We start from the raw sequence: 20,404 nt of genomic DNA, 5'->3' as shown, positions 1-20,404 counted from the left end.
CCGTGCCCAAGCCACAGCAAATGCAGCGGTTGGCCAGAATATGAGGCATCAGGACTGGAAGGTGTGGTCATTCATTGTGGCTCGCCACATAGAAGTCCGCTGCTGGGTCTAAAAATACTGGAGACACCCAAATCCCCTTCAGGATCTAGCAGCGCATCGTTCAGAGGCTCAGCGCTCGCGACAGGACCGAGCCCAGCTCACAGGTACCCTCGCACCCAGAACACAGCGCAGGCTGGTCCAGGTGCCACCCGCCTGTCGGAAGCGCCAGGCAGCATGGTGGGAGAGGAGCATGATGGTGGTGACAGGCTCCCCGGCTCCCAACAGCAGCTGGGCGACCCAGTGGCCAGGGACCATGGGGCACAGAGACACCAGGGAAAGGTGCCTTGAAGCTGCACATGCACCAGACGCCCCGAGGGAAGTGGCTGGGCGGGCCGCGTGCAGACACTGCCCCCTAGCTGGTGCCACGGAGGAAGCGGCAGGCGCTCACATGGGCCGAACCCTAGGGGCTGGCGCTGGGACGCCCATATGCCACCAGCACACCGCAGGGAGGGTGGTGCACGTCCACAAGAATCTCGCAGGAGGAGGGTCATAGTGCCTACGACTCCCAGACTGGCCTCAGACCTGGACATGCAGACCTGGGGGAGACAACGCCAGGGCAGTGTGAGACCCCACCGTGTCCACTCTGGGCCAAGAAGGGGCCGGGCCCTGGCCACTGCCGTGCTGTCTCCTGGTGATACCGGTGCACTCTCCGAGATGCAGCTCTGAACTTTCAGCAAATAGTAAGATTTCACCAAACATCAAAACAATACAAAACCACATTGCAGACACGCAGCTACTGCCAAGGGAGTTTCCTTGTACTGAGTAAAGGTCACAAAGCAAAGCACAGAGGATCAGGGTGAACAGTAGGCCCTCCCTATCTGGGGGCCCTGCATCCAGGCCTGTGACAGTGCCATCCAAAATGGAAACAGGACACACAACATTGTTCATTAAAAAATATTTATTGAGCAGGTCCACACAGAACTCACTGGAAGACACCTACACACTGGGTCCCATGCAGAGTCCATCCCCAGGCCCACTGAGGGCCACACCCCATCTGCAAGTGCAGTGACTCAGTGGGGACTGCAGGTACCCCTGACACCCACGGTGAATGTCATGGTCACAGGGTACATGGGCTGGCATGCGTGCGACCGAGGAGTCTGGAACTACACCTAGCTGGGAGCGCAGCTGCCACCCAGGGCGGCACTGGGCACCACGGGGCAAACACCTGGAGACACACCTACTCTAGGGGGTACTGGGAGGGTAGCTATGGGACAAGCCCATGCGATTGCAGTGAAGGGCCCTGGCGTCACCTGCAGTGCCAGGAGGGGTCTAGAAGAGCCATGTGCGGGGACTTCACGGCACTGGGGCAGGTGTGTCCTGGCCCCTCCTGGGGCCCCACTGCCGATCGTCCACCGTCATCTCCAGATGGGAAAGACCTTCTCCCCCACCTGAGAAAGAAAACCCAACCGTGCGTCACCTCTGTGACTGGCTCCAAGAGGCTGCTTCTATAAACGAAGAGCATCTGCACTCTGAACACAAAGTGACCAAAACGTACCCAACAGGGACAGAAAAGTCAAGAAAAACCATGACATCGTCTTTCTCTCCCACATTAACCCTAAGTCCAAAGAGCTCCGCCTTCCTGCAGCCTCTGTACCCGGTCTCTGAATGGCAGCTCTGACCATACCCGGCACCTCCGGGGCACCCGCACAGCGGCACACCAGAAACCAGGGTGCTGAGCAGCAGGACAGCTCCCGCAGCCACCTGCCGGGCTCCTCTGCATTGGGCAGGCTGGCACCCCGGCCCTGGCTGCCTCGCCTGGGAGATGACCGCCCCCCTGAACCTTCCACTTGCTGCCCCACAGGAGAAGACGCCAGGGAGAGCACCCACTTCCTCTGAGCTCAGGGAGGGGCCGCAGGACCAGGCAGGCCACGCGGGCTGCCGACCCCGCCACAGGACGCCTCCTCGCACCAGGCTCTTACTCTCTGAGATGTGGGGTCTTCTCTGGAAGCCACGGCCCAGCTTAGAGTGACGGACATGTGCCTCCTCCACACCGGATTTCTTTGCAGTACAATGGACCCAGTGACCATGTCTCCCGAGTGGACCGGGACTGGGTCGTCCATCATGAACAAGGTCTGCTTCCAGTGTGTGGTGCTGTAAGACAGGGCATGAGTCACAAACCGACAGCTGGCCCTGGTGTGGCCTGCAGTGACCCAGCTTCATGGGCCAGGGCAGCGTAGGAGTAGATGTGCCCAGTGCCGAGATCAGAGATCAGGCAGGGTGCACGGGATCAAACCCCAACAGAGGCAGCTGGGGAGTGTGTTCTGGAGGCCGTGCAGGTCACTGGGCAGCCCATGGGGTGGGGAGCTACAGACTCTGGGACTGCCCAGAGGACAGCCTGTCAGCACACAGCCCCAGGCTTCTGATGCCCAGTCTACACACTGACCCACCAGGTCACAGTGGTCATTTCCAAGAGGTGCAATGAGCGTGAGCAAGACTGCGGGAGGGACTTCTCCAGGGGCATAGGAAGCATCTGCAGCCCCTTGTGCCTGAGCCTGGACTGGGCCACCGTTCCTCCTCTCTTCCCTGCCTTGGCCACGTGGCACCTATGTCCATTCTCTGGCAACCGACAATGACAGTGCCCTCGGGGACAGGACTCAAGGGAGTAGCCGACCACAAGAGCTCTAGGAGGTCTGCACCCAACACAAAGCCATGGCAGTGGGAGGCAGGGCAGCCTGCCCAGCTCTGAAGGACTCTCCTGGGAAGCCCGAGTCTGCTCCTAGAGTGAGGAGGCAGGAAGGAGGCCGGAGGAAGGGAAGGCCAGCGCACAGGCACAGGGAACTGCCTACGCCCACCGTTCTACGTCCCACTCCCCGTGACCTGTCCAACTCCACAGACCAGACACACCCGCCACCCAATTCTCTCTGGCCCCATCCCTCCCCCCCCCCCCGACCGGGGCCCGGGGCACTCACGGGTGCAGCGGGCCTGTGCTGAGCACCTGCTGGGGCTGGCCCTCCTGCAGGCTCTGGAAGTGCACACTGAACCAGGCGGTGAAGCCGTGCAGGGTGCCAGCTTTCTGGATTTCAAAGCGCAACTCACCACGCATGGTCTGCACCCAAACAAAGGATAGCAGGTGGGTGGTAGGTTTCCTAGCAGGGGGGTCACCAACCACCAACTCCAACTTAACACAGGCCTAGCCACAGCCAAAACCCCAAGGATAACCTTGATACTATTACCAAACCAGAAAGTGTGCCTCAGTCCAACTCTAACTTCAGTCATGTGCCTAGCCCTGGCCAAAGCCCTAATAAATTTAACCTGAGTCCTAATTCTGAGCCTAATCATAGGCCGAACCCCATCCCTAACCCCAGTGCCACTGCAGATGGCCTCGACAGCTTGAGTCCCACTACCCTGTCTGCTCCTGCAGATACTGCCCCAGGTTAGGCGCAGCACTGACTGGCCCTGGCAATCTGTGGACCAGCCAGGCCCAGCTAAGTCCATGCAGTCACCATGAAAAGATGTCAGGAGTTTAGCCAAATGGTAGCTAAAAACTTTTCGAAGAATATTCAGTTCAAATATTGTACCATGATAAATGAAATAGAACATAATTTTGAAAATGCCAAGAATTCTAAACACAAATCTAAAAATAACTGGAGACACTAATGAGATTTAACAATAAAGAAAATTTTTAGAACATGAGCCAGGCATGTTGACTAGGAGGCTAAGGCAGGAGGATCTCAAATTTGAGGCCAGCCTAAGCAACTTAGGGAGACCCTGTCTCAAAATAAAAAATCAAAAGTGTTGGGGATGTGGCTCAGTGTTGAGCACCTGGGTTAAATTCTCAGTCCTCAGGGGGGAAAAAAAAAAGACAAAATCAAAACAGACCATAAAAAAGGAAAAAAGCAACAGCATATGTGTATAAACCCAGGTCTTTGTATGACAATCAGCCGCACATGCCCCTGCACTGGCTGGGTCTGTGAAGGCAACAGGGCGGATGCCTAGGCCAGAGGAATCAGTTCCACCTGTTACTCACCTCCAGGTCAGAGACTTGCACGGTTCTCATGTCCAGCTGCAATATGGTGCACGGTTCAGACAGACAATCTTCTGGCTTCAAGATGTGATTATACTTGGGCTTTGAAAAAAACTCCTTGATTGCTAAAGATCTGGAGAAGGTCAGTTCAGGCTCCAGGTCACCAGAGACCTAGGCTTTTTAACACCTGCAGCAGAGCTGAGTGTCCCCTGCAGCACCCACCTGCTCACCACCTGCCACCAACTCAGCCTCGGGCAGCCCCCCCACACCCAAGGGCTCGCCTTGGGAGCCTGGCCTGGGGGGCCCGCCCTGGGTCTGACAGCCTTGCCCGGTCTTATCTGAGCCAGTCAGTACTGGGTTCCCTCTAGTGCCAGGTGCAGGAGACTAAGCACACGGATGCCAGCGTTCACCAGGTGACCCGGGGATCCGGGCTGCTGGGTGTTCTTTACCCTTGGTTCTATTTTATCTCCTACCACCCTGCAAAGACACTCCTGCTGCCAGCTGCTCCTGACAGGGGGACCCACAGCAGAACTGGAGCAGCCAACGCAGCCGGATCTCAGGAGCAGTACTTGTGCTGCCACTGAGCGCTCAGCCAGAGGCAGACCTGGGCCAGGGCCCCGCACCCCGGGCAGCTGCTCCAGCCTGCACAACACTCCTAGAGGAGGTGGAGGCCCACATAGCAGCACCCACGTGACTTCCCATGGAACGGGAGACCTTAGATTGAAGGCATTCAATTTTTTATCTTTAAAAACCATACAGAAAGTTCTTAGGCAAGTGGTGACTTCAGCTGGCCTTTGCATGTCCTGTCCAGGGTGGGGCTCTCCCCATACCTGCTCAGAAGCAGGGAGTGTCCCATGGAGCTGACTGGGAGCAAGGCAGGCGGGGCCAGGGCAGGCAGGAGATGGTGAGGAGCCTCAGACAGGTCCCCGGGTACAGGGTAGTGCTCCAAGAGAAGAAGCACTGTGCCCCCAGGATGGCAGGACCCCCGGGAGCCTCCCGCCTCCCCCTCTGCCCGGCCCTTCCCTCCAGGCGGGGCCAGCTGCGGTGGCCTCACACCTACTTGAGCGCACTGAGGTTGAACTCGTAGGCGTTGTCCCAGAAGAGCACCTTGCTGTGGTAGTCCCTGTCAGCACTGCAGGGCACCAGGTGCAGCGCCGCCGTGGTCGGCCAGATGACCCCGTCCTCCTTCAGCCAGGCATCCCGGGCATACAGGATGGACTCGATCATGAACTCAAACTGCCCGAAGGTCAGGGTGGGGTCAGAAAGCCGAAGCCCATCTGGGAGTTCCAGTTTTAGCCTCAAGACCACGAGGGCCAGGCCAGCAAACCCGCAGGAAAACGGAGGGTGCCCTGCACACCTGCACCTCGGGGGTCACAGGCTGTGTGCAGGCCACTCCAGCAGCAAACCTCCAGGCCCCAGGCTGCCACCAGCAGCCACAAGCTGCCCCAAGGGACCCTGCCCCACCATCCCTCAGCCATGGGCAGAGCCCCTCACAGCCACCATGCCAGCCCCAGACACCAACTGCCCCATAGAAACTGACCTACCCCTAGACCTCAAGAAAACCCCAGGCCTCAAACTACCTCTGGACCCCCACTTCCCCACAAAAGAACCCCCAGACCTCCAATAACCCCAAGATCCCACAGACACCGACCTAGCCCTAGACCCCAGCATAGCCCCAGACCTCGACCTACCCCCAGGCCCTGACTGCTGTGCTGGACCCAGCTAACCCTAGACTCTGACTATAACCCTAGACCCTAGATCCTAGACCCAACCACTACACTGAACCCAGCTATCTCCAGGCCCCTACCACTCTGCTGGGGAACCTGCCACTGTACTGGATCCAGCTACTCCAAGTCCCTTACTGCTCTGCTGGACCCAGCTACCCCCAGGCCCCTGCTACTCTGCTGGACCCAGCTACCCCCAGGCCCTTACTGCTCTGCTGGATCCAGCTAACCCCAGGCCCTTACTGCTCTGCTAGATCCAGCTACTCCAAGTCCCTTACTGCTCTGCTGGATCCAGCTACTCCAAGTCCCTTACTGCTCTGCTGGATCCAGCTAACCCCAGGCCCTTACTACTCTGCTGGACCCAGCTACCCCAAGGCCCTTACTGCTCTGCTGGACCCAGCTACTCCAAGTCCCTTACTGCTCTGCTGGATCCAGCTAACCCCAGGCCCTTACTGCTCTGCTGGACCCAGCTAAACCCAGGCCCTTACTACTCTGCTGGACCCAGCTACTCCAAGTCCCTTACTGCTCTGCTGGATCCAGCTAACCCCAGGCCCTTACTGCTCTGCTGGATCCAGCCAACCCCAGGCCCTTTCTGCTCTGCTGGATCCATCTAACCCCAGGCCCTTACTGCTCTGCTGGATCCATCTAACCCCAGGCCCCAACCACTGCACTGGACCCAGCTGCCCCCAGTTCCCTACTGTTCTGCTGGACCCAGCTAACCCCAGGCCTCAGCCACTGCTTGGACCCAGCTACACCTAGGCCTCAGCTGCTGCCCTGGACCCAACTATCCCCAGGCCCCTACTGTTCTGCTGGACCCAGCTACCCAAAGGCCTCAGCCGCTGCCCTGGACCCAGTTACCCCCAGCCCCTACTGCTCTGCTGGATCCAGCTACCCCCAGGCCCTTACTGCTCTGCTGGATCCAGCTACCCCCAGGCCCTTACTGCTCTACTGGATCCAGCTACCCCCAGGCCCAGCCACTGCACTGGACCCAGCTACACCTAGGCCCCTACCGCTCTGCTGGACCCAGCTAACCCCAGGCCCCAGCTGCTGCACTGGACTCAGCTACCCCAGACCCCTACCACTCTGCTGGACCCAGCTAACCCCAGACCCCTACCACTCTGCTGGACCCAGCTACCCCAGATCCCTACCACTCTGCTGGACCCAGCTACCCCAGGCCCCTACCACTCTGCTGGACCCAGCTAACCCAGACCCCTACCACTCTGCTGGACCCAGCTACCCCAGGCCCCTACCACTCTGCTGGACCCAGCTAACCCCAGGCCCCAGCGGCTGCACTGGATCCAGCTACGCCCAGGCCTCAGCCACTGCACTGGATGCATCTACCTCTGGTCCCTACCACTCTGCTGGACCCAGCTAACCCAGACCTCTACCACTCTGCTGAACCCAGCTAACCCAGACCCCTACCGCTCTGCTGGACCCAGCTAACCCCAGGCCCCAGCGGCTGCACTGGATCCAGCTACGCCCAGGCCTCAGCCACTACACTGGATGCATCTACCTCTGGTCCCTACCACTCTGCTGGACCTAGCTACCCCCGGGCCCTGATCGCTGCACTGGACCCCACCTATAGCCACACACCAGGCTCCCAACACACCAGGCTCCTTGAGCCCTGGAGGCTGCACCAAGCCTTCTAGATCGGAGCACCCAAGCTGGGCCTGGCGTCACCTCCCTGATGCCTGTGGCAGGTGGCAGCTCCTCCCGCCCCTGAACCCACATCCTCCTAGCCTCAGAGCCAAGGACTCTGGCAACTGGGCTTCCTCTCTCAGCAGCACAGGGCCAAGTGTCCACCTATCCAGTCCCTGTCGTCTGTCCACCCATAGCCAGCAGTGCATAGGGCACCTCCTCTGGGCAGCACCAGCACTCTCAGCAAAGGTGACTGCACGCCTGGGTTGGCATAGCCCCTCTCTGCTGTGCATCACCTTCCAAATCCACAGCATTCACAATGTGACCTCTGCAGGGCCAAAGCCCAGCGTCCTTGCTCTTGTCTCTCCAGGCAACACACATATCCACCACCCACAAGGCCCTCGGGGACATGTCCATCACATGTCACCCCCTTTACCTGGTGCAGTTGTTTCAGATTTTGATGCAGACTAAACTGCCGAGTGACATCTCACCACAACGCCTGAGTCCCCTGGTGCCAAGACCAGAAGGAGGGTTGGGCATGATAGGCCTGTTCCACCAGCCTGTCCCTCTCCTCTGAGCTGGCAGCATGGTAACAAAGGAGTGGGCACGTACACTGACCAGTGGCCAGAAACGGCCCCCTTCCACCCACAGGCGCCTGCAGTCTCACAGACACTGACTGGCTGCCAGGTCTGGCCTCAAGTGAGAGGAGACAGGAGATGGGTGGCTATAACTAGGGAGACCACCTCGGTCAGGCACTGGACCTCCACAGGCCAAGAGTGCAGTGAGCCACCATGAGCAAGGCACACCTGATCAACCCAAATCTCCCATCATCAGTCAACAAGTCACAATCCTGAGCTGGTGTGCACACAAGATGCCTCACCGCGGGGAAATCAAAATCCCTGTGATGGCCCCAGCCTGACACACGTCCGGCCCTTACCAGCAGGCAGGTGCCCATCCACTCGGACACCAACACGTCCACCTTCTCGGGCAGCACCACATCCTCCACCTTCTGCTGGAACACAGTGATGGTGTCGGCAAAGCCGTTCTGCAGGACCAGCTGGCCTGTGTGCTGTGCCATCTCGCTGGCCTCCACGGCATACACCTGCAGGCAAAGATACCATCAGCACCTGTGCCCATATGCTGGGTGGCCCAGAGACAGAACCAGCCCCAGGAGCAGCAGCAGAGGGCAGTGCCCTGGGTGGCAGAAGAAGGTGCGGATCACTCCCACCCCTCCTGCGCCTCATGCACAGCATGCCTACCCAGGACACAGGCAGAGAGAACCTGCAGTTGCTGGGTCAGGGACCACAGTGCAGCAAGCATAGTCCCCAACAGGCAGAGAGGACAGTGGGTTCATGGGCAGCCTGAGGGACAGTCAGATTGGAGGAGGGTCTGATGCAACTGCCGCCTGTTGGCCTGGCATCCGGGGCACAGGAGGCCACTGCACTGCAACCCGGTCAACTAGCACCCACCCTCCTGCCAGGGGCCGTCCCTCCCACACACAAGGAGGCAAAGTGCAGGGAGGGCCTGGTTCCACAGGAGCTCTGTGCTGGGGCCCGGACACAGCCGAACCAACTCCCGTGCATATTTAACTAGAATAACACGAGAAAACACCTCTGGCCTCACGAGGGGCTGGTCACTTCCATCTTGTCCACTGCACTCCAAGCTGTCTGTGACAGCTGAACAGCTCCCTTCCTCCCCACACCAGCCTCTCAGGATGGACCCCTGGCCATCCTGAAAGCCAAGTCCGTGCTGGCTGCCTGGCCAGCTAGCATGCTCACTGCCTTGGGCCGAGCGTGGTGTGCACAGAAGAGGCTGATGATCCCGGTGCCACAGCCAACGTCCAGGATGACCTTGTCCTTCAGGGACTCCTTGTTCTGCAGGATAACGCTGTGGTACTTGGTTGTCCGCGGCTGGTCTGCCAACATCTCCAAGTGAAGTTTCTAGAGAAGACACTGAGACTCAGTGCGAGGGCCTGGTGCAGCACCGAGGTCTGGTCTGAGGAGGGTCAGGGCTGCAACCCAACCCACTCCTGGAAATAGGAGCAACAGGTAGGCTTAAAAGTCAGACAAGACATGCCAAGAGGTAGTTTCTGGGATCCTTCCAACTCCGTGCACTCCCCAGGAGCCCAGCCAGCAAAGGTGTAGACCAGCCAGGATGGAGGAGCTGCTGGCCATGGCCCCTCTCCCACGGCTGAGTCCCTGCCAGGTCCATCCAGAGAGGAGTGGATGCACCACAGGGGGTGCCAGGGGACGCAGCAGGGCTCCCACATCCTCTTCACATTTAAGTTTGCTCCTTCATTGCTTGGGAAAGGCCAAAACTATAGCTCTGGGGGAGATGACAACCCCACCAGCCCTGGTCATGCCCTGAGGGCATCCTGCAGAGCCCGCTGCCAGTAAGGCTGCAGCCACCCAGTACCCTGGGCTGCAGATCAGAACAGAAGCAGCCGCCAGGTAGTAGATGAGGACAACCACCTTGACCTGCTAGCACAAACAGGAGGCCTGGACAGGGCCTGCAGGACCCTCACCACTGTTCACAAAGACACTGCCACAGAATGAAGGCCAAGGGGCAGGTGAAGGGGCTCAGTAGTGTGGACAGAAGGCCAAAGCCCCATTATGCTGCCTAGAACGACCCCATTCTGCAAAGACAGGGGATTAGAGCAAAGCACAGAAAAAAAAGCTGGGCCAGCACAACCGGAGAGCTGAGGGGCTGCACAGACCACAGAGCAGAACTGTCGCCAGGAGTGAGAAGGGCCAGTGCATAACCCAGATGGGTTCATCAAAATCACAATATTTTTCAATTATTTTTTGTACCTAAAAACAGAGCTTCAGATACACTGGGCAATCCCGGTAGAAATGCCAGAAACAGGCAAGTCACAGGAGGGATCCGAGATTGCAACACCCGCACTTGGACACAGCGCCGGTGGAGGAGCCACGAGCCCTCGCTGGGGCACCCCCACCTTCCGGCATGTTCACGGACAGTCCAGGAACAAGTCCGACTGTGCTCTGGGAGCCTTACACAACAGGGAGGGGACGGGGCACCAAAGAGCTGTCACTGCTCCCGACTGAGCACTGTCAGCAGAACCACTGGGCGCCAGGGGCAGGAAGCAAGCGCAGGCTCCCAGGGAGGCGCCCAAACCAGAAGAGAGGTGGGGAGGGGCTGTGAACTGCAGAAAAGGGGACCCACAAAAGCTCCACAAACGGACCCTTGAAGCGCCCTACAATAAGCCTCCTGGGTCCAGGGCCCACGCCTGCGGCCTGGGATCTGCAGGGACCCCGAGCAGCCGTCACCGGGGCTCCACCGCGAGTGCACACAGCCACCCCGTTCCTGTAGGGCCTCTGAACTAAGAATGGTTTCCACGTTTGTCACAGTGTTTAAACCAAAAGACCAGACGGTGCTGTGTGTCGTCCTGTGAAATCGCTCAGTGTGCTGGGGAGGCCTGGGCCTGGCTGCCTCGCCACAGGGGCAGAGGCCGGCTGCAGGCTGGGAGCCGCCTACCAAGGTCCCATAGCTGCCGAAGTACTCCTCGTCCTGCCACGTGTCCTCGGGGTCGTACTCCGCCACCTGCCTGCCCACGTGGTTTGCAGGGATGTACCCGCAGCAGCCCGCGCGCTGGCCCCACCACCAGTCGGCCGTGGTTTGTCTCAGGATAAGAATTTTTTCTCCTCTGAAAAAACTGAGCTGCAAAGACCCAAAACAGACAAGTTAAAATCCAGCAGAGAACACAAGTGTCCACAGTGACTGGGGACAAACCTTCCTGCTGAGCACACCCAAGTGCAGAGGGTCTGCAGGGGTCGCAGCAGGTCAGGAGACCTCTGTGGCGCTGAAGGACACCGCTAACTGGTACTTTTCAAAAGGAAGCAAGGGTGGCCCATCCTGTGACCGCAGCAACGGGGAGGCTGAGGCAGGAGGATGCAAGTTCTAGGACAGCCTGGGCAACTCAGCGAGACCCTGTCTCAAAAAATAGCATCCTTGGTAGCTCAGCAATATAGCATCCTTGGGTTCAAACCCTAGGACCTTCCCAAAAAATAAAAAATTATTTATCTGATAAAAAAAGCCATGCCCCATTGTGATTCTAACCGAAATTTCATCACATTTATATATTAATTTCATACAATAAATTTAGTAATTTTATTATTACATTTTTTCTCTATGCATTTATAAGTGTGTTGATGGTGTTAATAAAATAGCTTTCTCCTGTGATCCCAGCAGCTGGGGAGGCTGAGGCAGGAGGATGCAGGTTCCAGGACAGCCTCGGCAGCTCACTGAGAAAAGAGCTGGGGTCGCAGCCCAGTGGTAGAGCACCCCGCATTTCCAAATGCTTCAGCACAGTTATTTCTCCAGAGCCCCTTCACGCACAGAGTCACCCTACAGCTGGCTACTGGAGGCTCACCCTCAGAGACTCCTGATGGGAAAGGGAACTGCATTCACACAGACTCTCCCACCCGACCAAACCTTCTGTCATTTAACCAGGTGGCTCTGTGGAGGGTTTCAAGCGGAACTGCAGTGGCTCTTTCCATTGGGCCGCGCCCTGTCCTGCTGGGCCTACTTATGAGGTTGTTCAAGACCTCGTGGGGCTCTGAACACCTGGCACGACTTTACAGAATTATGCCTAGCTTTGCCTCTGAACACTACACACGCGGTGGCTACCTGGGTGGCATCGGTGGCAGCATAGTCGGCAATAGCCACGAACTCCTCTGGCTGCGGGCCCTCCTGCAGGAGCTGCGCCTGCCCACATTCCAGGGCTTCTTCCTCCTGCACAGGCAAGGAGACACAAGCAAACAGTGCACCCTGCTCCTTCCTCTCCTTCTTTCTCGACTAGGTGACCGCCATGTTTTCAAAGACTCACATTATAAGTATGATATTATGCAAATTATTTGGGTCATCTACTGGCAGAATGAGGGCCGCCAGCGTAGCTCCACCTTTAATCTAACAGATGCTGTGCATCCTGAAGAGTATGTCAAGGAAGAAGCGAGAAAGGAGGCGCTGACCCTTGGCTTGGCAACAATGCTCCTGAAAGTGATGCCCAACTCGGGAAGAAACCGTGCCTGTGGGTGTTGGCTCCGGGGGCGTCTGGACCTGAGGACGGGGCTGGGGGCCCACAGAAGGTGCTAGCAAGCCAACATAAACCGTCTGCATCAGCAGAGCCCCGTGGCCCAGCTGGGAGACAGCAGCTAAGACCTGGGGGGCCCCTGCCTCTGCCGCTGTGCCACTTCCAAGTCAACGTGCCTGGAAGACACACTATGGGGCCTCAAGCCTCAGGTCCTGGCCCAGGGAGCAGCGCTGCCAGTGTACACTCCTCTCTAAGGCATCAAGAGTTCAGCTCACTTAGGAAATGTGCAAAACATAGAAGAAAATTAAAATGCCCAGGAGCCTAATTCTTGTACCAGAGACCTGGGTTAACACAGTGCACTTATCCTCTGAGCTTGGGAAAATGCATGTCAGCACACCCACAGACCAGATGCTGGCACCATGACCTGCTTCTCACTTCCCGATTCTGAATGGTTCTCATTTTTCACACCTGTGTAGTGTTCCTGTCTACGAACTCTCCTGACATAAGCAGTCTCCTAGTTTTAGGACATTTGGACTGTTTTCAGCTTTTTCTATTCTGAATTATCAAGGTGAACTTTCTTGAACAAACCATTTTGCACGTGGCTGGTCACCTCCTCTGGGCAAGACCGCACACGCATGACTTGTAACTCACCACCAAATGCCTCCCCTCCCACTGCTCAGGGAGTGGGTCTACCCAGGTGAGTGTGAGCTACCTGTTTTCCTACATCTTTCTCAACCACAGATACTGACCACCCAGATCTCAATTTCATGGGTAAGACATGGTTTTTCAATCCTGGGGATCCCAGGGACACTCACTGAGCTGCACCCCCAGCCCTTTCTGCTTTTACTTTGAGACTCGCCTGGGCGCCCAGGCCAGCCTGGGACTTGCGTCCTGCGCCTCAGCTTCCCAGGTTGCAGGATCGCAGGACTGGCCCCCACACAGCTGAAGGACCGTGCTCCTTCCACTGGCCCTGGCAGCACGGTCCAGCATGACTTCCAGGCACCCAGCCTCCTCTCCTTCTGCCCACTGCCCACTTGCAGCCTCTGGTTCCTCTCGGTGCCACCACCTTCTGGGGGGCCCCATTCGGCCCTGCTCCCCCCTCACCACCTCCCCAGCACACCCCAGTGGTGCACACTGTCCTCACCCTTCCAGGCTGCAGTCGCAGCCCTGTGCTGTGCTCACGCACAGGCTCTTGACAGCACTTCTCTTGTAAAGAATATTTGGGTGTGTGTGGAAAATTCTAGCATTTTAATGGCTGCACAATATTCCACAGAATACCGTCCTGCTTGACTTTTCAGTCACCCGCTACATACTTTGTATCCTTATTACCACAGTCACCAACCCTGCAGCCCGGACTCCGACAGGGCAGAAGGGGGCTCAAAGGACCACGCTCCAGGCATAGGCTTCCTCCCTGGCTCCCAAAGCGTGTGCTCCTCCTAAACGCCCGGGGTGGCAGCACCCTGCACTGCTAGAGACAGGCGGGCAGTGGGACCTCAGGTATCCTGTTGGGGACTCGCATCTAGTTTTTCTGAAAAAGGCCTCTTATTTATTTTGCCCGTTATTTTTTCTGGCTACTGTCCTGTTTATCAGACTGGAAGAATTCTTTGTAATGATGTAAATCTTATCTGCAATCTTGAGTAAATGTTTTCCCAAATATATTATTTTTCAAGTTATTTTGTCTCTCTGCAGTAAACTTGGAGTCAGGTTAGTAGAAACTATCCACACTGAAACACAAAAAGGAAGAAGAGCAGAGCACAAGACATATGTCCATGCCAAGTCCCCAGGGAGAGAAGAGGCAGCAGAGACACCTGGGGACAACAAGGGATTTTCTAAAATACAAGTTCAGCTAACCCCAGTCAGAACCAACTCAGAGTCCTAAATGCAGACAGTGGAGAGAGTCCAGGGAGCCAGACAACCATGGGGTAACATCTTCACAGCACCACAGGAAAAAATGCTAACCTAAAATTCCATTTCAAGCAGACGTATTCTTAAAAAAAAAAAAAAAGAAAGAAAAGAAAAAAAAAAGAAAGAAAAGAAAGCAAGCCAGGCACGGTGGCACACGCCTGTAATACCAGCGGCTCAGAAGTTGAGGCAGGAAGATCATGAGTTCAAAGCTAGGCTCAGCAACTCAGCGAGACCCTGTCTCAAAATAAAAAAAGGGTTGTGGATCCCTGGTACCAAAAAAAAAAAAAAAAAAAAGGAAAAGAAAGAAAGCAAAACACATGCTCATTCAAACCAACACCGACATAATCCAACACAACAAGCCCACACTACTAACCACAGAAACAAGGGAGTGAGCTTCCCTGGGCACGGAGGAGTACAAAATGAAGGCCTCCAAGAAGCACCTCTGGGGAATTAAGAGACCCCTCCTCACACTACAGGAAAGGCTCAGCTGCACCAGGCAGCAGGCATCTGTGCCAGGGCTGAGGACAGGCAGAAGTGACACAGGTCTCTACAACAGGACAGAAATGTGCGGGTGGGAATGGGACTGAGATTCTCTCCTGCGAAGTGGGAAAGATGAGAACAGTTACAGGATTCCATGTCACCGGTTCCTGGGAAGCCATTAAACAACAGGAAAGGTACAGGTGATGGGCCACTAAGGGAAAGAGCAGGAACTGTCAAAGTCCTGGTCCAAGAGGGAGCAGGACTGCAAAAATGTACCAAGAAGGAACGTGATAACTAAGAAACAAACAGAAAGATGTTAGGCTGGATCCCATCAGTCATTACATTAAATGTCAAAGGAGACAAGGCTCCAGTTAAAGGGCGGAAACTGTCTACCGGGAAAAAAAGACCTGAACAGCTGTGCCAGGGAAACACTGTACTCTGAGGACCTAAGACCACTGAGGAGTCAGGTCTGCAGAGGCACGTGCACACCCCACAGGCCACCCTTGCAGGAATGCCATCCAGCCACACCAACAGAGGGAAAAGCATCATGGGGCCCAGGTATTCAGCAACAGTGAAAAGAGATTTCATCAGAAAAATCAAAGGCCACCTAATCTATCCTAAAGCCACATATCCAACAACAGGGATCCAGTATAGGGACAGAGTGGCACAACCAATAGGAGAAACAGACACGTTTTCAGACATGGTGGCGCCCTCCTTCAACACATCTCCTTCAGCGACCGATAGAATAGTGGACACAAAGAAGAGCTAACTGGCTTTGTTTTCAAAGAGGCTGATGCTATGGGCCCTGGAAAGCCTAGACTAATCCCCAGCGACCACAGCTGCCTGGCAGGGAGCACAGGGCAGAGCCAGGAACTCCCCACATCACTGTGATGGGAAGAAAACTGGAAGCTCGATAGGAGGGCAGCAGACACCACAGGTACACAGCCTCCACCCCACAGACACCTGTGCACATGACGCTTCAGGTGAGGCACAGGCAGCAGGACTGGGCCAGCTGCACACCACCCACGGGACGAGTCCACCACAGTGGTGCCACCCCAACGACAGGGACACAGAATGGACACCTCTCACTTAAACTTTATAAAGCACACACAAATATCATGCACTGTTCGAATGTCTGCAAGGCATACGGTAAGAAGTGGTGCACAGCACGACATCAAGTCATAATTCACCTCCGAGAAAGAGGAAGCAGACACAGACTGGTCTGGGAAAGGGACTTTTAACTCTGGGGTTGTTACTTTATGTGTGTGAGTTCTGAGGCAAATATTAATGTAACAAAACATTAAACTTTCAATTCTACATAAATGTGTTCTTGTTGAAGTATCATTCTCTCAATGTCCCAATATTAAAATTCCCCAAAAGAAAAATAGGATGTCCATGGAATTAAAACGTTTGATGATTAGTTAAAAGAAATAAGATTAATCAAATATGCCAATTCTACATGAAATCTCTCTATATAGAAGCCCAATGAAAGTAGAACAATGAGGGAAAAGGCAGATCATTAGAATAAAAGAAAAATGCTACATTGACATCAAACATGGAAATGTTAATTTTTTAAAGCACTGTTTATTAGAGTATCCACTTGGTTACTTGAACATAGTCAACATTCCTTAACATTTAAGGTGACATTTCTCACCACTAACTTGAATAATATCTACATAAACCCCAGGCCAACAGGAGTCCTCTCCAGTGCATGGAGCCAGGGCCTACGCCTGGCACTGCACGAGCAGCCCAGAGGCATCTGGGGCACCGGCCAGGGACCTGGGTGACTGTGATCTTGGGGCATCCTGAGAGTCTCCCTAGAAGAGGGTCTGTGGGCTTACCAGCCCTGCATTTCCTGCCTGGACCTACAAGGGACAAGGTGGGCTCTCACACAGAGCCTGGTCGGGTCCTCAACAGTGTGCACACTGGTCACAAACACACTCCCACCAATCAGAACAGAAGTTACCTCCGATTCACGCCTGGGGCAGTCGCCTGGGGTTGCCATAGCTCTCCTAGGCTCAGCCGCATAACTGCTGCTTCCTCACTTCATAGTCCCTGCACTCCTACTTTTAAATAAAGAAACACAAGAGCCTGTTAGCGGCATGGCCCACAACAAGGTACTCCAAAGAGAAAGTACGAATGCCTAGGTGAAGCTGGCACAGAAAAGGATCCATCACAACCCCTCAGAGACGGCTAAAGCAGGACACGGGACACTCCAGGGCGCGAGTTCTCACAGGGCTGCCAGGGACTACCTTTTGGGAACCTGTCAGTACCTGCGCTCCCTGATGAGTAGAACTGACCGAGGCCACTGGCTTCCCGGGGGTCCCTGCACCTGCCAGCATGGCCCACGCCCCAAGAACTGCCTTGTTTAAAAGGCAGCTTCACTTCTAAACTTATTTTTGTAAGATTTGTAATTACAAACACTCATTAATTTACATGTTTCCAGAGGAAAACCTGGGCCAAGTTGGGAGGCTGCGGTTGCCAGGAAGGAGGGTTGAGGAGAAGAAACACTTGGGCCAGGTGGAGGAGGGCGGAGCGCCCAGAATAGGCGTGGCCTGGATGACATGCCCTCAGAGAGGTGGCCCTGGAGGGCCTGGGGCTGGGCGGGCATGCCTTGGAAGGTGTGGCGCTGGGAAGGGCGTGGCCCTGGAGCGCCTGGGGCTGGGCAGGCATGCCTTGGGGGGTGTGGTACTGGGAAGGGCGTGGCCCTGGAGGGCCTGGGGCTGGGCGGGCATGCCTTGGGGGGTGTGGTACTGGGAAGGGCGTGGCCCTAGAGGGCCTGGGGCTGGGTGGGGGGTGTGGTACTGTGAAGGGCGTGGCCCTAGAGGGCCTGGTGCTGGGTGGGCATGCCTCGGAGGGTGTGGTGCTGGGAAGGGTGTGGTACTGGGAAGGGCGTGGCCCTAGAGGGCCTGGGGCTGGGTGGGCATGCCTTGGAGGGTGTGGTACTGGGAAGGGCGTGGCCCTAGAGGGCCTGGGGCTGGGTGGGCATGCCTTGGAGGGTGTGGTACTGGGAAGGGCGTGGCCCTGGAGGGCCTGGTGTTGGGTGGTCATGCCTTGGAGGGTGTGGTACTGGGAAGGGCGTGGCCCTGGAGGGCCTGGGGCTGGGTGGGCATGCCTTGGAGGGTGTGGTACTGGGAAGGGCGTGGCCCTGGAGGGCCTGGTGTTGGGTGGGCATGCCTTGGAGGGTGTGGTACTGGGAAGGGCGTGGCCCTAGAGGGCCTGGGGCTGGGTGGGCATGCCTTGGAGGGTGTGGTACTGGGAAGGGCGTGGCCCTGGAGGGCCTGGTGTTGGGTGGGCATGCCTTGGAGGGTGTGGTACTGGGAAGGGCGTGGCCCTGGAGGGCCTGGGGCTGGGTGGGCATGCCTTGGAGGGTGTGGTGCTGGGAAGGGCGTGGCCCTGGAGGGCCTGGGGCTGGGTGGGCATGCCTTGGAGGGTGTGGTGCTGGGAAGGGCGTGGCCCTGGAGGGCGTGGTACTGAAAGGGTGTGGCTCTGGAGGGCCTGGTGCTGGGTAGGCATGGCCCTGGAGGACGTAGTGGTGGGAAAGATGAGTCTTCTGGGCCAGGCATTAGGGTGGGTGTGTCCCTATAGGGATGTGGGGAAGATTGAGAAGACTTTGGCCAGGTGCGATAGCACTGGGGTGGGTATGTCCAGAGGGCGTGGCACTGAGAAGGGTGTGGCCCTGAGGGTGTGGCGTTGGAGGGGCATGGCCCTCGAAGGATTGGGGATGGGAAGAAAGGCCAAGCCACTGGAAAGGAAAGTGGCGCTAGGAGATGGGCGTGGACCATAAAGGCGGGACACCGGGCGGGCGTGGTCTGGGGGCGCTGGCCCGGGAGGTGGGGCACGTAGAAAGGGGTGTGGCTGAATGGGGGCGGGGCGGGCCCCAGCTAGCGGTCAGCCGCCAGCGCACGGTGCAGACCGCGGGGTTCCGGAAGCGGGCGGCGGCCTCGGTCCACCAGCGACGTACTCGCATGACGAGGATCGCTCACCTACTAGGTCCTGCCGTGCCTGCGATCCAGGTGCCTGAGCTGCCCATCTGAAAACCTACCTCGGCCGCGTTTCTCCGCTGAGTTCTGCGCCTACACCGCAGAGGGGCAGACGATCCCTACCAGAAGCCTGGGCCGCCGCCCTCGACTCGCGCAGACGCAGTGCGCGCGCGCCGTCCCCAAAGCCGGACCCGCCCGGGTCCCAGCCTCCCGCGCAGGCGCAGTCCGTAGGTGTTTCCGCAGTCCCGGAAGCGGAACGGCTGCCCAGGGCGCGCGCAGGCGCAGTACACAGAAGCCGTGGAGCAGGAGGCCCCGCCCAGGGCCCGAGGCTCCGAGCCGACGTGCTTGGCAGCTTGGCCCCACGCGTTACGCTGGAGGTCGGCTCACCGGGAGGTCGGGGTGGCGTCCTGCTGGGGATAAGGATAGGCAGTCCTGGTGGGGGGTCGGGATAGAGAGCGGCCTGGGGTTCCTGCTGGGGATGGGGAGAGGCCCCAGGGTCCATGTTAGTGAGTCTCTTGTCGGCTTTGATAAAAACCAGTAGCCTCGAGGGGAGCAACCCGGTGGCAAGGACCCCTAGGTACTCTTGAGGTTGACAACCAGCCACCAGCAGGAAACCACCTCAGTCTAGGACCTTAGGAAACCCTATTCCTCCAACAACCAGTCTTCTGGGACTGCAGAAACCACGTGCCACGGACTGGGGGACCTAAACAGACGTTTTCTCAGTCTCAGTGCTGTTGGCTAGTCCTTCTCATGACCTCATTGAACCTCGTTTACCTCCTTAAGACCTCAGTTCACCTTGGCTTCAACGGATGATTGTGGGGGCATAATGGCCCAGAAAAAAAATCCCAAGAGAAATGAAAACGTACATCCAAAGCAGCCTTGTCTGAGGATGTTCATGGGAATTTTAGTTATATCAGATAATATTTGTGTGTCAATCAACAGGAACATGGGCACAAGTTGTCGCTTATCCACACACAGACTGAAGCAGGCCAGAGACCCCTACCCAGAAGACCCTTACCATAATTAAGCAGAAACCCTCACCATATTTGTGGTATATAAGTTGCTCTTCTTATCAGAGAGCTTTTTGCATAGGACATCAGCTATCAGCAACAATCTGCAGAAGGCACTGTGTTTTGTAGCTTCCTCTTTATTTATAAATGCCAGGTTTGCAGGAAAAACTCATAAAACCCCTCTAGAGGATGGAAGGGAACGCGCTTGTCATATGAACCTCCTAGCCCCCACCAATTCAAAGAATTTCTGTACTCATGTTCAGAGGATGAATTCTTAGGTGAGAGCCACCTCTGAACCCTGCAGTCAATAAACCTACTTCCTGAAAAATTCCTCAGCTGTCCAGTCTCTTCTGTCCTACTTGAAGATCATGGCCCATCCACAGACAGTGGTCTCTTTCTACAATGGGGCAATGCTCAGGAACATCATTAAGAAATGCATACTGGCAAGAGCACTCCCCTGCTGCTACTACACTGAGACAGCTGAAATTGAACAGGGGACTCTTGTGACCCTGCACCCTCCTGCGGGCAAGAATGCTGTGAAATCTGCCTGC

At 56.6% G+C, this 20,404-nt stretch overlaps 1 protein-coding gene across 2 annotated transcripts; it reads right to left on the bottom strand.

Moving 5' to 3' along the window:
- Window positions 1–987: 987 nt before the first annotated feature.
- On the bottom strand, window positions 988–19,021 carry Prmt2 (protein arginine methyltransferase 2). Of its 2 annotated transcripts, none has more exons than XM_026379854.2 (11): window positions 18,906–19,021; window positions 16,827–16,926; window positions 12,073–12,177; window positions 10,921–11,103; window positions 9,204–9,365; window positions 8,363–8,527; window positions 5,124–5,299; window positions 4,067–4,196; window positions 3,009–3,145; window positions 2,019–2,190; window positions 988–1,487 (listed from the first exon to the last, which is right to left on the bottom strand). In XM_026379854.2, exons 2-11 carry the CDS (start codon window positions 16,863–16,865, stop codon window positions 1,455–1,457), a joined length of 1,302 nt encoding a protein of 433 aa, XP_026235639.1. In that variant the 5' UTR covers window positions 16,866–16,926; window positions 18,906–19,021; the 3' UTR covers window positions 988–1,454. The 2 variants fall into 2 exon arrangements, with proteins under 2 accessions (XP_026235639.1, XP_026235638.1); XM_026379853.2 differs by having other exon boundaries at window positions 16,827–16,923.
- Between the last annotated feature and the right edge of the window lie 1,383 nt (window positions 19,022–20,404).

This window comes from Urocitellus parryii, chromosome 2 (assembly GCF_045843805.1).
Source record: "Urocitellus parryii isolate mUroPar1 chromosome 2, mUroPar1.hap1, whole genome shotgun sequence".
Taxonomy (NCBI): Eukaryota; Metazoa; Chordata; class Mammalia; order Rodentia; family Sciuridae; genus Urocitellus; species Urocitellus parryii.
The sequence above is the reverse complement of the archived record's forward strand: the minus strand, read 5'-3'. Positions and strand labels throughout refer to the sequence as shown.